Source organism: Anser cygnoides, chromosome 1, assembly GCF_040182565.1.
Source record: "Anser cygnoides isolate HZ-2024a breed goose chromosome 1, Taihu_goose_T2T_genome, whole genome shotgun sequence".
NCBI lineage: Eukaryota > Metazoa > Chordata > Aves > Anseriformes > Anatidae > Anser > Anser cygnoides.
In genome coordinates this window covers 200,556,731-200,576,650 of record NC_089873.1, presented here as the reverse complement: position 1 = coordinate 200,576,650, position 19,920 = coordinate 200,556,731, and the positions used below count along the sequence as shown (strand labels likewise).

The 19,920-nt window shown below is 40.5% G+C and overlaps 1 protein-coding gene across 5 annotated transcripts in view; it reads right to left on the bottom strand.

The window, feature by feature from the left end:
* The window catches only part of SESN3 (sestrin 3), a 45,503-nt gene that overhangs the window by 8,018 nt on the left and 17,565 nt on the right, over positions 1-19,920 (bottom strand). For 3 of the 5 annotated variants that reach the window (XM_066989860.1, XM_066989861.1, XM_013178083.3), the window contains exons 2-9: positions 12,887-12,952; positions 9,692-9,889; positions 8,762-8,944; positions 8,136-8,372; positions 6,428-6,596; positions 4,078-4,193; positions 1,281-1,471; positions 725-869 (exon numbers count right to left, since the gene is read on the bottom strand). In XM_066989860.1, coding sequence (XP_066845961.1) covers positions 725-869; positions 1,281-1,471; positions 4,078-4,193; positions 6,428-6,596; positions 8,136-8,372; positions 8,762-8,944; positions 9,692-9,889; positions 12,887-12,952 — 1,305 coding nt within the window. The remainder of the gene's footprint in view (positions 1-724; positions 870-1,280; positions 1,472-4,077; positions 4,194-6,427; positions 6,597-8,135; positions 8,373-8,761; positions 8,945-9,691; positions 9,890-12,886; positions 12,953-19,920) is intronic. The other 2 variants (XM_066989862.1, XM_066989863.1) reach the window with 2 other exon arrangements.

Here is a 19,920-nt window from a genome sequence, read left to right as displayed (position 1 = left end):
CATTTGTAACCTTTAGTAATGTGGCATGAAATCATGTAATTTCTCCCTGTACCCTGCTGCAAGGCTCCTGTTCCTTTCGGGAAACCTGTCCAACACCAGACAACGTTGTAGGACTGCAAGGAACTACCCTCACCTGCTTTAAGAAATCTTCCATCCCAGAAGTCCCAACAAAACCACTTCTGTATCCTAATGGTACTCATTCTTCATGAATTATATTTTGTCTTGTTTACTACCACCTGTGATCACCACGCAGGAGCACAGAACAAGGAACAGTTCATATGCCAGACAGGCTAGCAGGCACATGAACACCAAACCCTTGTCAGGAAGCATTTAATTTAGATATCTGAAGACACGCTGACATTTTTATTGATGAAAAACACCACGAAGATTGTATTTGTATGGAATAAGCTCTTTTTTGATCCACACATCCAAAGTATCGGCATGGTTAACTGCTTCTGTATTCCCAAGTTTATCCACTTTTCTATTACAGCTATCAGTTCAATTTTACAGAGAAGTCACTCAAAATAAAAAAGAGAAGAATCGGTATTTCCAGTACACTAAGAAGTATTTTTGTAAGATTGATATTTAATGAATTAAATTAACCTCGCTTGTTCTCTCGTTAAAAGCAATGTGACAGATACAGCCATTTTTAGGAGTCTAAATTTTTTCATTTTTAAACCACGCATGGGTCTCTGTGAAGCCAGTCTGGCTATGAAACACATACCTTCTCCGAGTGCTTGAACTGACGCCAGTAACTATCGTACATGCGCTTGGTAGTTCTCTCCGGGTAGCAGGTCACTGTCTTTATGTAAACCTTCAGGCTGCGTTCAAGTAGCTGATTAACTTCTCCATAATCATAGTCATCATACCTAAAGAATACAGGCAATCACTCTGTTGGATATAAGTTTTTAAAAGCACGGTCTTTTGTAGCATTAATTTCTTAAGCATTTGTTATATAAGCTGGAATAAAACCTGCTAACAGAGGAAAGGCTTAGTACTGGGATCCTATTTTTTCCTGAACACAGACTTGCTTCAGGGAAGACATTTCTGTAACAACTTCCATCCTGATTCATACTCATTTTCTTCACTGGAAGTGAAAGCTGTACTGATGTAACAGCAAAAAACCCACCACTCTAACGTTCAAACTGAGCTACTACCTCCATGTTTAAATTGGAGTCTAAGTCTAAGTCTAACTTCTCACATAGTTAATTAGTTAATTTTTCATTTGGTGTTTCCACAGTTTTAAATGCACTCCTTAGCCAGGGGGTTTTCTCCCATACCTGATTCCGTACATACAGTGGACATAGTTAAATAAAGCTCTTCTAAGAGTAGTTGTATCAACATCTTCATGTGTTGCCATAGTGTTATACGTGAGGTTATACACCATCCGAAACTTCTCATCAAGGAGATGCCCAATATCAGAATAAAGCCTGTTTACAAGGGAAAAGCCATGATTTTCCCAAGTATAGTCCTGCAGGAGAGGAAAGAAACATATAAATACACAAGTGAAGTGAAGTTCCTACTCGATCCTCTCTATAGCTCAATAGTTTTTGTTGTATACTAGTTGTAACTTTGCTCTCCTCAAAGAATTTGTATTTTGAATCCTTCATTTATATCACCTTCTCCATTCCCCCAGGTTTCCTGGCAGTGAATGTCACATCGCAACAACACATCACTAGCCTACATGAGAAAAAAAAAAACAAGCTTATTCTGAAGTGTTGAGGCAATTTTCCACTTTTTGCTCTGCTGATTTGACCGGTGTCATTCTGAGTGGGATGGGCTTGTAAGTTTCCAGATGTATTCCTCTTGGAGGCTTTGATGCTTCACTTTAAGAAGAGGTGGAATATGTGCTTTCACCCAGGACGGACATTTGGTAAAGTGCTGAAAAGTCCTTGAACAAAGTAATAAAATCCAGGATGCTTTGGTTTTAAACAAGCACCTGGACTGCAAAGGAAAAAACACACCTGCTCACATCAGGAATGGGAAATCTTTGCAAAGCGGTGGCATGGCATCAACAGCAGAGGAGAATGACCCTGCTTCAGAGCAGCACACAAGCACTCTCCACGCTGCAGTTACACAAAACGTGTTAGTTTGCCCACATCCTTGGCAAGTGTTCAATCCCTCAGCCACATACCCTCGTTACAACCAAGGGCATCATCTCATGTTTGCCTGCTTTTTTTTGTGGATGCCCCATCCCTGGAGGTGCTCAAGGCCAGGCTGGATGGGGCTTTGGGCAACCTGGGCTGGTGGGAGGTGTCCCTGCCCATGGCAGGGGGGTGGAACTGGGTGGGCTTTATGGTCTCTTCCAACCCAAACCATTCTGTGATTCTATGATCTCCATGTCTTTTTCTGCGTAAGACTGTTTTCAAGAAGTACCCGTGGGCCAAGGCTCTTACCCACGTGTTACAGAGCTCATCTGTTGGACTGAACCCAATTGCTTAGGATTGTGGGGAATATTATCAAGGACAACATTCAGCTGCTTAAAAGAGGAATTGAGTGACATCTGAAATGCCCCACAACATCACATCTGGCTCTCAGCTGCTGGTCCAAACTACCATAAAAAGCTTGTGAGATACGCCGGATCTACCAGCCCTGCAAAGGTGTGCAGGACACTCAGGGGGCATCATAAAAGCCCCTGAAAACAGAAGCCCCAGGATGGGGAAAGCAGTGTTTGCTAACAACATAGTTGATTCATACCGACCATGGAAAAGGAAAACCAAAAAGTTGAAAGACATTCTGTTGTGCGTGAAATACCTTTTCCTATTGCTGAATTTAAACGCGCAGAGACAAACGATAGTCTTGCTTCAACAGACTAAGGATTGAATTTATTGCAGAGTTTTGGGATGCTACTTCAATTTAAGCAACATTAATAGCAGAGCATCTGGGAGGCTGGGGGTATACACATCTCACTGGTCGAGAGTAGGACATACTAATAAAGTTAAATCACTAAGGTGACTCCTCTGAATGGAGGCCAGAAGCTGTTCTGTTTATTTAAGAGCAGAGACATTTTAGTTCCAATTTCAACTTCTGCTGAGCTTTTTTCCATGGGAGCCTGCTGCTCCTAAAGTAGTTAAGCAGCATTGATTTACAGGCTCTGACTCTGCCTTTCTCTTTTTGGCAATATCTACCTACCTCAGGCTCATATAAAGACCACAGAGTAAATTATCCAGATCAGCAACGGCTGCTATATAGATAAATACATTTCCTGAAAGTGATCACAGATTCTTCATTTTTCAGCCTTAGATACGTCCTCTGACCATCGAGTTTTCCTGAACCTAATGTATTTTACTTGAAGTTCTCACTTTTGGTTTAAGATTTACTCCATTATTTACAATTTATCTTTAACTGCTGACTAATCTGCTCTATAACCTGGAACAGAATTACCTAGAGCGTCCCTGATGTTACATATTATGAAGAGGTTTGTGACTCTGGTCATGGATGAAGATGCCAACGTGTGAGACAATGTATAAACAAAAGGACAACTCTTTCAACAGCATTAAAATATGTATGTATTCATGAAGAACCAAAAACTTCAGTGTTGCAGTAATCATATTTAATCATAATAAGTAAATAAAAGTAATCATATTTCTTTTCTTTCCAGACATTCAAAGTCCAGTGATACGGTGTGTACATAGGAATGACTCACTGAACTGCTCTCACAGACATATATGCAACTATTTATTGATAACCACGGGACAGAGAACACCTGATAAAAATGGCAGGAATAAGGTGTTCTTCCTACAGGTTTTTTTTTCACATTTGGAGGGACAGAAAAAAATTCTTTCTTTTCTTTCAGTTTCATTCCATACTGATTGATGTGCTTTACAGTTTTCAAATATTAATCCTGGTAACGAGTCTCCTAGAACGAGACTGAAAGCTAAATATCCCCTTGTTTGAGATTTATGAATAGTAAAAGACTCTTCCCTGGTAAATTTATAGAAGCTTGCAAGTTATTTAATGGACCACAGCAAGGAAAAGCACATGCAACAAACACGTCCCACTACAACTACTTTACACTCTGTCCTGTAATGACATATACATACACTCTTTGAGTGATGCACTTTAAAGAGATGTTACCTGAGCTCTGAATGTTGGCAGATGGTCTTCTCCTCGCCTTGCGAAGTCTTTGTACCCAAACCCAGGATCTTCAATATAGCGGGAGACATCTGTGGAAACTATTTCATCGTCAAATGCTGTAGGAAAAAAAAAAAAAAAAAAAAAAGCAAAACGCTTTGCTTTAGGCAAGCACAGGAGTTAGTACTGACTTCCAACTACCGTTCTACTGCTGGACTAGAGAACAACTAAAAAAATTGTGCAAAGGAAAAGAAAGGTATGAAGGAAGGAAAAAAATCAATCCCAATCTACTTGTATGGGATCCATCCTTTTCATCAAGCCAACTAAATGTCAGCCTACACCAGACATCTAAGATATTTCTGCAAAATAGTCTGTATTTCTGGAGGTGTGCTCCTCTCTCTGTTGACTCCTGAAGAAGGCTAGATATCACAGAGTCATATCCTAAATCAGGCAAGATGAGTCTTGTTAGAAAAGTTATTATGCTAGGATAAGAAATAGAAAAACCGTACCCTTGACAACGTGATTGTTATGCTGAGCAGGTATGGTGTCCAGAATTACACCAGCTCTGTTCTGTAACCCAGAATATGAGCAACAAGAAAGCAACGCCACGCTCTGCTTGTAAATATCAACGAAAAATTACATGAAAGCAAAGAGGTCTACAGAACATCAGGCTGAAATTTCGCCAGAAGCTCTAGTAACTAAGCATCTTCAAAGAGCTCCAAAACGTGTCACTAAGCAAGCGCAGGTTTTCTATCAGTAATCAATCTTTCCCTCCTGAATAAACAGGTGGCTCGATTGTGTAACTACCTTCGCAGAAGTTGACTACTGCATAGCTGACTGCATTTGACCCTGATGTTAAAACCCTGGCTTGCTTCCACATGCATCGACAGAACAGTTGCCATATGTCCACTGTTAGCACCTTAAAAAGTCAGTTAATCTAAGAATTGCAGAAGTGCTTTATCTCCTCCTTGCCTCATTAAACAATCAAAACATAACTGCGTAGGAAGAAGCTTGCACAGCATCTGCTACAGTGAGTCCTCAGTGAAGAATGAAAAACCTGCACGCACACACTCCTCTCCCCTGGCAATGGCTGGATTTCATGGAGGGGTAAAGGCACAACGCATACAGACTCCTGGGCTCAAACTCAGCAAAAGGAAAAAAAAAAAAGGGAGGAAAGTCAACAAGGCTATCAGCAACCACATCAACAAAACCCTCCTGGCCCAAACAACACCTCGTGCCTCTAAGCTTGACGTTGCAGACTCAGGGAAGTCCTGATTTGATAACGGAACCGCAATGAGCGTTGGTTTAACTACAACACTGAGACTGTCTGACCAAATTAAAGCAGACTGAAAATGGACAATGCCAATTTTAAAAAAATCCAACAATGATGTTGCTGGATGGGTTTTCTTTCAGAGATTTTACTAATACTTAGTAATCCACAAAACAATCTTCGCTGATTCATAGCACGTTCTTCCTCCCTTTTGGGGTTGGTGCACAAAAACTTTAATACCTTCAAACGTGTTTGGTCTGGCTTATGGTCTGAATAACAAGATTTGATTAACCCATAGTGTGTAGCTTCAACTTTCTTACTAGATTTTCTCTGAAGCTACTAATAACACAGATTGATGCCCCAATATCACAAAGAACAGTGTTCATGTGATAAGTGGCATTTTATGGGTCATTTTTTAAGAAGATAAAAACTACGAGCTTCAGGTAACCTCTAATATGAGGAGATGATCTGAGATTCTGATTGGATTAAAAATATTGGTTGAAACAATTTCTTTGGAAAAAACAACTTGCTGGCTGTATGAAACATTTCATTGCATGGTTTGTTAGAGATGAAGGCCTTCAGAGTGTATGAAAAACACTGGAAAAGAATCTTTTGGCTCAGAATTTTGAACAATACTTAAGAATAAACTGAATGCTAAGAAATCTCTGACATAGTACAGGTAATGGAAAAGCACAGCAGTATGATCGCTCAAAACAGCAAGTCGTCGATTCGTTGATGTGCTTTCCAGGCATGAATGAATTAATTTGAATATACAGAGCACACAAGGAAAGAGGAATTTACACACACCTTCTTAAAGAAGTCTACAGGCTTCTCAGGCTTTTTTTTTCTTTTTTTTTTTTTTTTTTTTAACACAGAAAAGCTAAATTTCAAGAAACAAAATGGATGTTGGTATTTGCCCATCAAGAAATGTAAAGGAGATGAAGCAGGTCACTCTTACTGTATCCTTACTAAGCCAAGAGACAGAATAAAAAAATGGACAGAAGGAGTTGTAGTCATTGAACTGGAGTCAGTGTTTAGTTCTTGCAAAGCACAAACAAAACAGAACTGGAAAAGCACAAATACCTCCACTAATTACTAGCAGGCTCTCCTTCTTTTCCTTCTCAAAGCGAGTGTCCATTTCTTCCTGAGAGGCTTCTTCATCCTCTTTATCTTCTTGTAGCCTCTTCATCCTCTCCATTAAGGCCTCCAGCTCGCTTAAAGAATCGGCAATCTGCAAAAACACCATGACATTCTGCAAAATTAGAAGATAGACAACATGTGTCATCTTCAGATTTCATGCTCAACAATGAACGTTCTCAAAAAAAAACAAAAAAAAAAGATAGCAGCAAACATAAGAATTCAAGCCAGAATGCGTTTTGTCACAGAGAGCACAGACAAACAGCTGTCAGAAAGTCAGAAGAAGGGAGGTGGTGTTACTCTCATCTATCACGCTACACTACTGCAGCAAGATAAACAGCAAAAGGGGTGGTGTTTGAATGTGTAAACCGCTTAAAACATACGTTCCACCACAAAGACTGCTTGGGAAAATCCATTTACGTGCCCCATGTGTATCAGAAAACAATTTTTAACTTGAAGGTACCTTTATTCAGTACACTGGTAATGCTAAGGACCTTACTGAAGAGATACAGCACAACACTGCAATACAGGAACACAACCTGAGACAGAAAATCAGCATTTTCTTTTTCTTTTCATTTACTTTCATTACATGTACTCAAAACAACCATCGTGTAGACTTTTTTTTTCTTGCTTTTGTGCAGAAAACAGGCCTCTTTACTAGAAATACATCAAAGTTCGGGCTCTGTGATCTCTATTTGCCATTCACATTTTTCATAAGGTAAATTGTTAGGTCTTCCTTTTCCATCTTCTCCTTTTGATTCTGCTCTTCTGCTCACAGATATAAATGCTTTATTGTGTACCATTCACTGCTTAACAAGCAGCACGCAGTCTGCAGCAGCCTTTTGCCCGCTACAAATGCAGAATAAGACATCCCAGTGATTTAAGCTAGCGTGTCCTGCAACCCAGAAACCTCAGATGCAGTAATTGAACTGATGGATCACATGCTCACGCTGTAAGCTGCCTGCTAATTTTTACAAATGTATCTAGTGACTCTGCTCATAATCCCTATCTTCCATCAAAGGAGATGAGGCTAATTCAGCAATCGGTATTAATTCAAGGACTTTTCTTCAAAGGCGCTTTCAGAAAAAAATCCACATTTAAGTTAATTAGCTAGTAATCAAAGTCCTCTGTTGGTTGATTCAAGACCAGAACACCCGCATGAAAAACAAAGCCATTTTATTTCAGACATTTCCTCTCATCTACATGGAAACGCCTCAAAATTGACCTGTTTTGTGATTGAAGGCCTTGAAGTCAAAATGAATATTGTGACCTCTGTTTTTTTTTTCCCCCATTTCTTCTTTCATTCCACACGATAAGAACACGGATGACACAATGCTCCAGTCAGTGATACACTATCTGCAGACACTGGGACTTTAAGCTTTCAACTGGAAGCAAAGTTTTAGTCTTGCTCAATGGGTTGTGAGATTAGCTATTAAAATCACATTACTCTGACTATCATCCTCCATTTCACTGTGGTTTTGAAATGGATTACACGGCAAGCTGTTGTAGCTAATGTAAGAGTTACCAGACCCAAGCATTCCAGTAAAGTAGACAAAAACTTTCAAGCTACCCTGAAATTCAAACAGGAAAGAATGGAAGAAAGCTTTCTAATGCAAAACAGAGGCAAGCAAAAGAACCTTCTTGCAACACTAACCCCAAAGTTGCTACTTGTGAGGGATGCATTTTCTATGTTGTTGTCATTGGCAAGATCACAGACACAGAAGTTGTTGACTGCTATAAGTCTGACTCCATTAGATGTATCCGGATCTCTCTCTGGATTAATGCCACTACCAAATACAAAACTTGCCAAGGCATGATAATGTGCCAACAGGACAACAGCATGCACCAGTTCAGGAAGAGACCAATTATTTTCCCCAGTCTTGACAAGTTTCTGAAATGAGAATAAAAAAAGTGTAAATATAAAATTTATTTTGGCCCCAGCTTTTGTATAAGAATGCTATATGTATTTTTAAAAGTGATCAATTCCTTTCCTCCAATAACACTGTATTCCTCTTGCACACAAACTCTCACTAGATAAAAAAAGAGAAACCTAATATATTATCTCTTTTCTATTGGGGTTATCATAGTCAATGCCATTCCTAAAAAATAAATCTTGATGCCTTTGTCACAAAGAAGAATTTATTGGCTTATTCAATGCTCTAGTACTTCCCTGAATTTTTTAACTCAAGGTAATGAAGCCTAACCCGACACTAGAGTAGTTCTTAGCAGTTCTCACTATTGGACATTTACTGCTATTACAAGGCACGATTTAACAGGTACCTGAATGTGCTCTTTTGTGATCAGCCAGGGTCGGTGTGCAAGGAGTTTGTTTATTTCGTTCAGATTTTTCAGTCTTTGGGGAATGTATTCTAAACCGTTCAACCATTCTGCAATCCCGCCAGTCTTCAAAAACTCATCAACGTGCATATTTATTAGGTAGGAACACTGATGTCTGGCAGCTGCCTAAAATAATTAAACACAGAGGGAAAAGGTCAGCACATTAGCATGTAATCTGGTTTTGTTGCAGGTGGAAGCAGGATATTAACACAAAACAAAAATAAATTTAGTTGCAAAAGGCCATGTTTTATATTGTAAAGCTCTACACTGGAGGGAGGGTTCTCCACTAGGACTAAGTGGATTACTCTGAATCACAAAATCTAATTGAGGTTGGAAGGCATCTCTAGAGAACGTCTGCTCCAACCTCATCATAGAGTACGGATGACTTGGATCGGGTTGCTCAGAGCCTTGTCCAGACAAAATGTCCATCCTTGGAGATCACACAGCCTCTCTTGGTCCTCGCTGCAATGTCTGAGCATCCTCATGGTAAGAACCGTTTTCCACGCGCCCACCTGGAATTTGTTGTGACTTCAGACAGTTGCATCTCACCCTGCTGCTGTGCGCTGATGGTTAAATGCCCAGAAGTAAGGTGACAGAGTTTTAACAGCTCTTTGTAAAACCTCACTCTCATGGGCATGTGAGAAGTGCATCCCTCCAAGGAATGTACACTTTGCCCATCTCCCTTCTCACTGAAAACCTTATAGCACGGCATGCTTTATTCTGATAAAAATCAACCCGAAAAATTCACACCCTGTCAAAATATCACACTGGTCTCTTCTTTCTAAGTCTTCCTTTTTCCTTTTTTTTTTTTTTTTTTTCCAAAATAAGAAAGTCAAGTTCACAGGAGAAAATACATAGCCTGTTGGTACATACCATTATAGCAATGTAGTGCCTATAGGGCAAAGGAAGGGGCCCATCCATGCGCAACATATAGAACTGGCTGCGGAGGAAAGACTCCAGGTACTGAGTATGGATACTCATGACTTGCGTGATGTTGTCCAGGCGACCAGATGTAGAGTATTCTTCCACAAGAAGATTAGTACGTTCATCCAAACCATTTGCTTGCATAACCTTCAAAATAAGGTGGACAAATTTAACAGAAAAAGAGATTTTATCCAACTTTAAGCCCTGAAGAGAAACATACTGCATTATGAAAGGTTTGCTTGTGTAAAAAACTTGCAGCTAATTCTGGAGATCCGGATGTATATATGTAAATATACGTGCCTGTTTGCATGTGAATATGCACATACAGATGCTATTTGTATACGGGGAACTGAAGAACACTTTACACTGTATCTCTGTTATTTTAATATGTTTCTACAAAAAACAAAAACATTTTTCTGTAGAGCTCTCCAAAAAGGCTAAACTCTCAGATGCTTAAAGTCAAATTTGTATGGAGATCTGTAAGGAAGCAAAAGCTAAACGGAAGGTAAAGTCTTTATGGATGTCAGCCTGTATAGACACACACCACCCGAGCATTCAGCCCTAAAAACAATTTCAAAATTAATGGAGAGGAACGGAGTTATGTAACCAAATTATACAAACAGTCTGGCAATCTACTACTTCTGTGTTCATATAATTGAAGAGGAGATCAAATGCTAATTTATCCATAACATTCAAGTATTATTTAGAACAGGAATTTAACGCTTTCTTTAAACAAAAGCTGTTCATTAATTATTCCAGGCGATCCAAATCTTGGGCACAAGATGAAATGAAGCAGTACGAGTAAGTAGCTCTTGAATTGCAAGCCCTGACACAGAATTAGTGCTATTACTCAGTGTTTATCAGCAAGAACAGCCATTCTAAACATGTTCACCATTGAAGCTACAAGCAAAAGGCTAAAATAGCTATTCTGAAACTGCACAGTATCAGGCTAGCAAACGCTGTGAAATGGGAAAGCATTTCAGCTAGTTCACTGCACATGAAGATAGAAAGTGCCTAAAACCAAGAAGACACAGCTCTTGCCGAGCTATTTTATTTAAAGTATGTCTTCCTTCTTTGTGATAGGTTCATGAATATACTGTGTTTTAAATCTTTTTCCATCAAATCTCATTTATATGCAAAGAAACATGAACAACATGAACTACCTTTCCATTTTTCACCACTGCAGTTCCCTGTTTTAATTTGTGGGCCCAGAGAGAAAGAGAAGACACAGTCAGGCAGCCTCATAAATTTTACGTGTTGCTCTTCACTATTACAGCTTTTCTTTGTTTTGTACCAAAAATGATGCCTCTTCAGTTTTCTTTAGGAACGATTTTACCAACAGAACTTTATTCATACATTAGAGATCATTCTATCTCACTCACTATTACATATCCATTATTCCACTCTAAGGCTTCCCCTGTATTTTTTAAGCAAGTTTATTTTCCAGGTATTCAAGATATGTCTGTTTCATTTAGTAGTTTCTTGGGAAAATTCCACATTTCAGTCCCACTGAGAAGAAATTCTGCTGGCAGAACTGAAATATAATCCTGTAGGACTGCGCCGTTGCTATGTGAGGCACAGCAATATGCAGCATTATTGCTTCTGAGATTTATCTCCACCTATACTACTATCCTCTTCATACTGTGTATGTACTTCCTCCTGATTTATTACCATCCATGGATTTACAAAAACACTTTTTTATTCTGCTTGTAAAGCCTCATGGCACTTTTAACAGGAAGCTTTACAATTAATTTGTTGTGACTCTGTCCATATTCTTTTCATTATGAAAATAAAGCAGGCTTTGATAACAGCAATGTTCCTAGCAAGATTTGTGAGACGCTGAATGGGTGATCAATCTCTAGCTACATCCTTCCTATCCACTACATTACTTAATGCCAAGGAATAGGGGGAAAAAAAGTAGTTGTTTGCTAAGCGAACAATATTTAACATTGGTTTGTGACACTGCCTAACTGTTTTATTCCTACAGGTGGAGGTTCCACCCCTGCTAGCTGCTGAGGTTACTCCTTCTGAAGGCTCAGTGCTTTCCTTGTGCACCGTTAGCTAGCACTTTTTTTCCAAGTGCATTGGTTGTGAAATAAATTCATTAAGAATCCTCTCAAAACGTTATATTTTAACATTTTAATTACATTCATTTTTCTCATTTTTGTGTTATCATTATCTTAATGAGAAAAATCAAATCATTATGAGGTTCAGCATCTCACGTTCATGTTTTATACACAAGTGAAGTCCTTCTCACAAGTTTGGCTGGCTGCAACTCATTCCGCTCCCCCTTTCTCAAGTCTACAAGGCTCATTTTGACATCTTTTTTTGCTTCATTATGTTTCTTGATGCCAGGCTTTAAACTGACTCCGTTTGGTTTTAGTTTCAAGTCTTCACAGTGTATAAACAGAGAGAGACTCAAAGGACAGATATCTTATCTTTCAAAAATTTCTTTTTGGCCCTTCTAGCATGTGACTTATCTGCCTTTAGTAACTACTTAAAAGCAAAACAAAAAAGGCCCTGGTTTTATAGTCTGCCATCCTAAACAATTCATCAATCAATAAATAATACTCTGGGAAGATTAACATCAGGGTAAAACAACTACAGCAAAGGGAAGTTTCTATTTACTGTAGCAAGGTGCAAACCAAGGCTTAAGTTGAACATTAAATCATGCACAGAAATCTCGAGTCTGAAGTCAAACTGTTCCTTTCGACCATAAATCCTCTTAAAGAGCCGCAGTTATAGTCTAAGAAGTTAGTCATATTTTTAGGTTCACTCAGACTGAAGGTCAGAGACTGCCCTGAGAGCTATATAACCGTACCGCTGCAGTACCGGGTAGGTCTCCCCTCAGGCCTGACATTAGGAATAAGAACTGATCATCCCCCACAAAAAGAGCAGAGCCAGCACTCACAGCTGTCTCAGGGAGCGTGGACAACTGAGAGCAAGACCACTGGCAGTACTCATATGAAAGGACAGCACGGTTCTTATCCACTGGAGCTTGCTCTGGATAAACCATTGCTTGTGCTGACAACGGGACTCATCCAGGTATTTACCACTGGGCAAGCAAGCCGTAAAACTGCCCTCCAGTGTTTCCATTAAAAAAAAAAAAAAAGCTTCCACACAACCAGCTCAGCTCAAACTTACTTCGTTCTCTGGTATAAAGGCACTTGGTCCTCTTGTTAACGGTGGAGAGACTTGGACTCTTTTTTCCTGCAAAACAGACACATAATTCTATCAGCATGAGGAATAACACATTAACTCGCCTTATCTTGCAAGATTAGATCTTAAAGGCCTTGACTTGGTTCTCTTCCCAAGGCCACCTGCATGTTTTACAGCCCAGTGAACAGGTGAAGTCATCACACCACGATGCCTTTGCGTCTCCCGTGTTTTGCTCGAAAGAACTGTATGAATTTTGGCAAGGGACAAGACAAAAAAAATAATAAAAATTTGATCCTGATTATTTTATAGGTTGGGTTAAAGATACGTGGACAACAGCAATCAAAAATGTGGCACAATGCTAAAACTGGCAATTTACTAGATTGAAGTTCTGAAAGCAGAGGGGAGGAAAAAAAAACTATCACCACCACTATGTGCACAAAGCCCACACTTGGGAAATTATAATCAAAAAGTTGTTTTTTCATTATGAGAATCTAATTAGATTCTAAGTGTTTAGAAGTGTACAAGCACTTTGTGTGCCAAATCCCGTCTCGAAAAGCCCATTCCCCCCCCACATATGCACCAGCAAGACCCAGTTAAAGACTCCTTCCAAAGCAAAAGACAAAAAGACTACGTTGCTCAGCTGCCAAGCCCAGGAAAGGATAAAACATGCAATACAGATCTTGATGTGCCAACCACAGCTAGAAAAATGGCCAGAGCCTAAAAATTATTAAATTCCCTTTGATGATGTTATTTTAAGCACATGATAGGCAGGCAGTGTAACAAGAGCCAGAGTACTTTTTGATTTATCAGGGATACAAAATTGAACTAAGAAAAACTATGGAGGCTTTCACACTGCTGCCATTGACAGAGAGAAGGTGAGAAGGGACCTGGAGAGGTTTCCTGCCTCTCTGACCCACCTGGAGGGAAGAGGAGCCCTTCCAGCATCACTCCTGACCAACATCCATCTAACGTGCTCCTGAAGACCCTGAGACAGCGGTTCCTCTGTCTCCCCAGGTTTCTCAGCTCAGTGACTAACTCCTCTGATCACCACAAAGTTTTCCTAATGTCTCATCTAAATTCCCCTTGCAGTAATTTAAAACAGCTACTTCTTGCCTTCCTTCTTTTCCTCTTTCCAGCTATATTCCACATATCTGGAAACTGTCGCTGCGCATTTTTCTAAGGTCACTAATGACAATGCAGTGCAAGCGACTCTTAATAAGTTACCCATCAACAGCAGTATCAGATTTGCATGCCAAATATTTCATGCCCCTAACGTAAAAGTCTGAGGTTTTCCATAACAAATGACCCTTAAATACCTCAATGACTCTACCAGGCAGGCTTACGTTTAATGGCCACGTACACAAAGACCAGCGTGGCTCTGAGAGCGAGCGTGCCACCGATTTCCACACAGGAACATGAAGATGCTAGAAATGCGTAACAACTGCTTTGTGTCTTAAAAACATCCTGTCCTTTTTAAAATTAGATTATGAAAAAACATGCAAAAACCAGCAGTGATTATTCAGGAAAGATGTTCCAAAACAAACTCTCTCAACAATTAAATTTGTTACTTTGGAATAATTAGCTGTTAAATGATGAAGAATGTACTCATGCGTGCTTTCACTTATTTTCTGAAATGAGCTGAATCCACTGCATAAAAACAAGGAGACAACTCACTGTGACCACTGCCTGCTGTCACAGCCCTACGGCACTGCAACATACTCCTTATGAATCACGTATATGCAGTCTGAAGTCATGAAAAAAGTACAGGGACTAGATAACTGCCCGTGCAACCCCTTCTCCACATAGCTGTTCGAGGCTCGGATACGTACAATTCTGCTAGCAGTCCACCTTTATCACCCTTCAAAAAAAGAAATCTTTTCCGAATTACTTTGAATGTTGTGTATTTGTTGTTTTAGGAGGGTTATTTGGATATTAGACTTTGAAAGCCTTCAATTCATACCAAATATCTGGAGGAAACAGCATGTGTGAGGGAGATGACTTGGACAGCTGCAAACCTTTAGCCTTTGGCATAAGGGCACATCGAAAGCAGAGCTGAACCACTGCTTCCGCCAGTATGCTCACTGAATTATACCCCGCTCTGCCCAGCTGCCCATCTAGGCCAGACTGGGGCAAAAAGCAGCATTATTATCCCACTTTTGGTGGGCTATGGCCTCCACCCCCTACGTTCCCCATTCAACATGGCTGCCTCAACCCTTCAGGCAAGTTACTGGAGGTGTATACTATTCGCTTCCACCAGCGGAAAAGTTTATTTTGCCTTCATGCCAAAGCTTCTGGTTTACTAAAACGAGTTAAAACGAGCTTGTTCTTAGGATGCTATTAATAAAAACACGGGAAGTTTGCAAGCACTCAGTAAGATAACGTTGTCTTTGTCGAAGTGTAGATAAAAACCACTGCTCCTGGGCATGCTGTATATGGAGCAGGGATCTAAGACCTACCCAAGGACTCAAACATGAAAAGCTACACACGGGAATTAGAAAGCAATGGTTTAGATATACGGTCCTTCATTATGAGAAGTTCTCACAAAACTTTTTTTTTTGTTTCCCAAGAAAGCTGCTTCGATTTCCTGCTCAACTCGTCCTTGCAGGTTACGCTGGCTGGTGCATACTAAGTCACGCAGGGTCCCAAATATCTTATTTGAAATTGGATTCTTATGCTAAATGACTGAACCAAGGAACAGGTTGCTCAGCAACTGAAATACCATACGCACGTCCACAAGCCATTTCTGCTTCGTGTTCCTCCATCAACGCGTTGCTGGAGTATGAATAAGTGATCTCAAAAGGTTTGCAACCAACTCCATTTACATGAAGAGTCTTTTCTGGGGGTGCTGATTAGGAAAGAGAATGATAACGAAGAGCTTTAAATATAAGCAGAGAGAAGCAGGCCAAGGAAGGTTACTGGCAGAGGGAGCCCACTGCACGCCAAGGTGCAACCTCCACAGCAGCACGCTGCGGTGTGATGGACAGACAAACCTCTGTGTCAGCCCTGAGGAAATTTTATCCATGACTTGCTTTCTGTCCTTAAGCTGTACTTGGAACAGTGTCACGAGCCAAATATTGGGAATTTAAGGATTGTGAAGCGGAACTATTTTCCATGTGAATGTCTAATTTGCACTCAGCAGTGAGAAACATCTTCCTCCTTGGATGTGTTCTGCCAAAGCACCCCAAAGCCAAAAGCTGTACCTTGTGACAGGACAAGAGGCAATGGGCACAAACTGGCACCCAGGAAGCTCCCTCTGACCACCAGGCAGCACTTCTGTGCTGTGATGGAGCACTGGCACAGGTTGCCCAGAGAAGCTGTGGAGTCTCCTCCTTGGAGATCTTCAAAACCTCATGGACATGGTGCTGGGCAGCCTGCTCTGGGTGTCCCTGCTTGAGCAGGGGTTGGACCAGATGGACCCAGAGGTCCCTTCCAACCTCATTCCTTCTGTGATTCTATCATCTCGAAGGTTTACTTTAGTTACCGTGGTGGCCTCACACCTTCCCTCAGGAACCAAGGAGACACTGGGACATGGCGGTGAGGACAGGGCAGCCGGAGCCCCTTGGCTGACAGCAAGGCCCTGAGCCACATGTGGTAGCTGGGAGCAAGGCCGGCCTGCAGCAGCTTTCCTGCTGGAGGCTGAAGTTTAGAGAAATAAAGTTTCTTCCTCTTCGCTATCACATGAGTCACCATGTCCTGAGGCTGTAAAGAAATGACTATTTTTAGCAAGCTGTAAAAAGAGGCTAATTTTATTTGAAGCAGATGAAAACGGAGCTGTAATCTGGAAGGGCTGATCAAGCAGCTGGTTTAGAAAGCACATTTTTAATATCCGTGAACACAGAAAGCGCAGGCAAGCAGAAAGCTGCTGGAGCGATCCGGGTGTATGGAGGCTTCTCACAGAAGTAGTGCATGTGAGCTAATTCATCCCGCACTTCGCATCAAGATGGTCACGCTGTGAGTGGGGAAAAAAAAATCACTGGAAAGAAACATTTTGTACCTCAAGAGGGAATTCTGTGAGCTGCAGCGATGCTGCCACTTGGGTCCTCCTGGGTCCCAGAACAGTGCAAGCAGCACAGAAAGGCTGGTGAAGGGCTCACAGTCACTACTTCCACAAAAATCCCAACCACAAGAAAGACACCACGATAATAAATAGCACTAGATCAAATATAAGTCCTAAGGGCATCCCAAAATCAGTTTCTGCTGAGGAGTAAAATTTTTTCCCCTAAATAAGCAGGAATTTCTTTGGGGGAACAGTTATGAATAAGTATTTCCTATTTATTATATTTACTGATTTTCCCTAATAGTCCCCCCCAGACATGGAAAATGGGTTTTATTTGTGACTTTAAGCCACGCTCATGCTGAGGTTACGTTTCCCCAACTATTTCTTAGGCCCTCATTATTATCTATTTAAAAGAAAGTCATTACAAGCCCTCCCATCTCCAAGCGCTGTCCTGCTGCACAATACCCAGGTTGTCTGCTGTTCTGCTTCACGCCTTCTCTCCGAGGTTTCCAAAGGGTAAATACCATTCACCCTCCGCTTTATTACTCTGCTTTTCTGCTGCTTTATGACACTTCTTCCTCAGATATTTCTCTCTGCCAAGGCCATTCCCTGACCTTGCACAGAACGTGCGTTTGGAATAGGAAAGTCCCTACAGTCTTCCTACTGCACAGAAGGGCAAAGAGTTAATTAAATCTCTGCAAGTTCAGCAGACTTCATCTACTCCCTTTAAGCATTTGATTGTATTTATGGTTTTTCCTCCTGTTTTTGATTTTTTTTCCCCTCTTGTTTGTATTTTACTGGTACTTTGTGTAAATGATTTCTGTATACCTGCAAGTTCCCAGCATAGGATATTATAAATGCTCCTAGTTTAGGATTATTTGCCTATTCATATTTTATTGTCTCCCTATCAGAAAATCATCAAAAGCATATGTATTTTTAATTCAATTTACTAAATTGCCTCTTAAGCTCCACTACACTCCATAAAAACTTACTTATGTACACACACATAAATCTTTGCAATTTAGCATGCTGAGAAATGTTTTCATTAGATATCCAACATCCGCCCTTTAAAAATTTCTTGCAGCTACTCTATCCTGTGAACGTTACATTCAGTTACAACAAAAACCTGTACTGTCACTGTTGCTCTGTTGTACTCCTGTAACCATGTTCAGCACTTGTCTCTGCTTGCAATTTAAAAGGAACAATATGCTAAAAAAAATGTGATAATCAGGGAAGTGACATGCTTGACTTTTTAAACTAAAGAATAAAGATTTACTCCATATCTTCTTTGACAATTTGACATTGTCCAATCAAGAGTCTATCTTGTTTTCTCTCTGAGATCTTGAAGGAAGAAGGAATATATATTCTCATTACTCAATCTCAATAGATACTATTCAGAAGGTTGCTCTCTGAAAGGAAAATAATTTAGTTGGTAATCTTCCAGTAATACTATAGCTCCCTCTTCCAAGCACCAAGACTTGCTGCTCTAAAAAGTAATCATTTACAGTATTAATAACGTGCTTCAACTCTTGGTCAGCACTTGAAGAAGTTCACCAACTCAATTTTTGACTAATAGGAGTTTTCTGATCACTTCCCATGCTCAAATTTCTTATTACTAGCCACTCAGAGTCTGAGATGTACTGCAGGTACGTTACCCAGCCACAAACTTATTTCCTTCTTTCTTGATAGAAGAATCTTTAACCTTCTCTTGTATTACAATCTACAAGCAATTTTGCTACCATCTAGCATTTCTAAGGAACTTTGCTATTTAAATTCAGTGATCTCTCTCTTCATAAATACACATTATTCTGCATCTGCAGAAACAACCAAGAGCTGAGTCCTTCATTGGGACGCCTACGCTGAGGTGTCTCCATTTCAGCAAGGAGCCTCAACTCCTTTTCCAGCAGAGTGAGAACAAGGTGAAGAAGCGTTAAAGAGCAGAGTTGAGGGCCACTAAAGAGTCCCTGCAGCTTCTCACTTGGCACCCAACCACCTTCCCAAAAGGGCACAGGCTTCCCACACGTCTCTATAGTATCTGCTAGTCCCTACAGATGCCCTGGATACCCTCAAGCATCCTAAATTGTACCTAATGCCTATGTTGAGCATTGTGGCCCAGCCCATGGAGTGCAGTTCAGGTTAAACCTGTGAACCAGGTTATCTGATGGGCTTTGTCAGCTGCACCAGGCATTTGGACACTGAGGGTGTGAGTGGGGAACTGGGTTCAGGGCTCCCTATCTCTGGCTGAATCACCCCAAAGGCATCCATTTCAGCCCAATCTCAGATTTATCTTACAATTCTTCAAAATGGAAATACACTGGTTAAATCTCAGATTTGATGCTGCAGAACCCTGCTATTGAGCCTGGCACACACAAACACATCTTAGTTCACGTGGCATAGGCAACATTATTTACTGCTCCTGGTTAGGACCTTACCTCCAAACTGGATCCTACTGCCCCTATTACTGCTTACTGAATACATTTCCACTTTCGGTTCTTGGATGCTGGGAGAATGGTCCATCTCCACGTGCTCTGACCACAGCCAAATGCTCTGGGTTTCAGCAATACCTAACACAATTTCAGGGCTATACTGGACTGCCTGCTTATTCTGTCCTCACAGAAGAAAGCAAGGAAAAAAAAAAAGTTATCTGAACACTGACCGTGTCCTAGCTTCCACTATCATTCAAAGCCATCCTTGTTTATTTCTACCTACGCCAAGTTTCATTTTAATTTATCCACCATCAGAAGAACAGTTCAGAAATGTGGCGGCAGTTTATGACATGTCCAATTCATTTCAAGTGGAAACTTTAATACTTCTCATAAATTTATACAGGCTTAATATAATATTGAAAACTACACAGAGTCTTGCTGACTAGACGGAAAGATGGACACAGTTTACTTGTCTTCACATTTCAGGGCTCCTGGGAGATTCTGACTGACAAGGACAAAAAAGCTTACACACCAAAGCTGTGAAATTTTGGAATTTATTGGCAAACATTCATTGATGTATCATTTTTAATGAAATA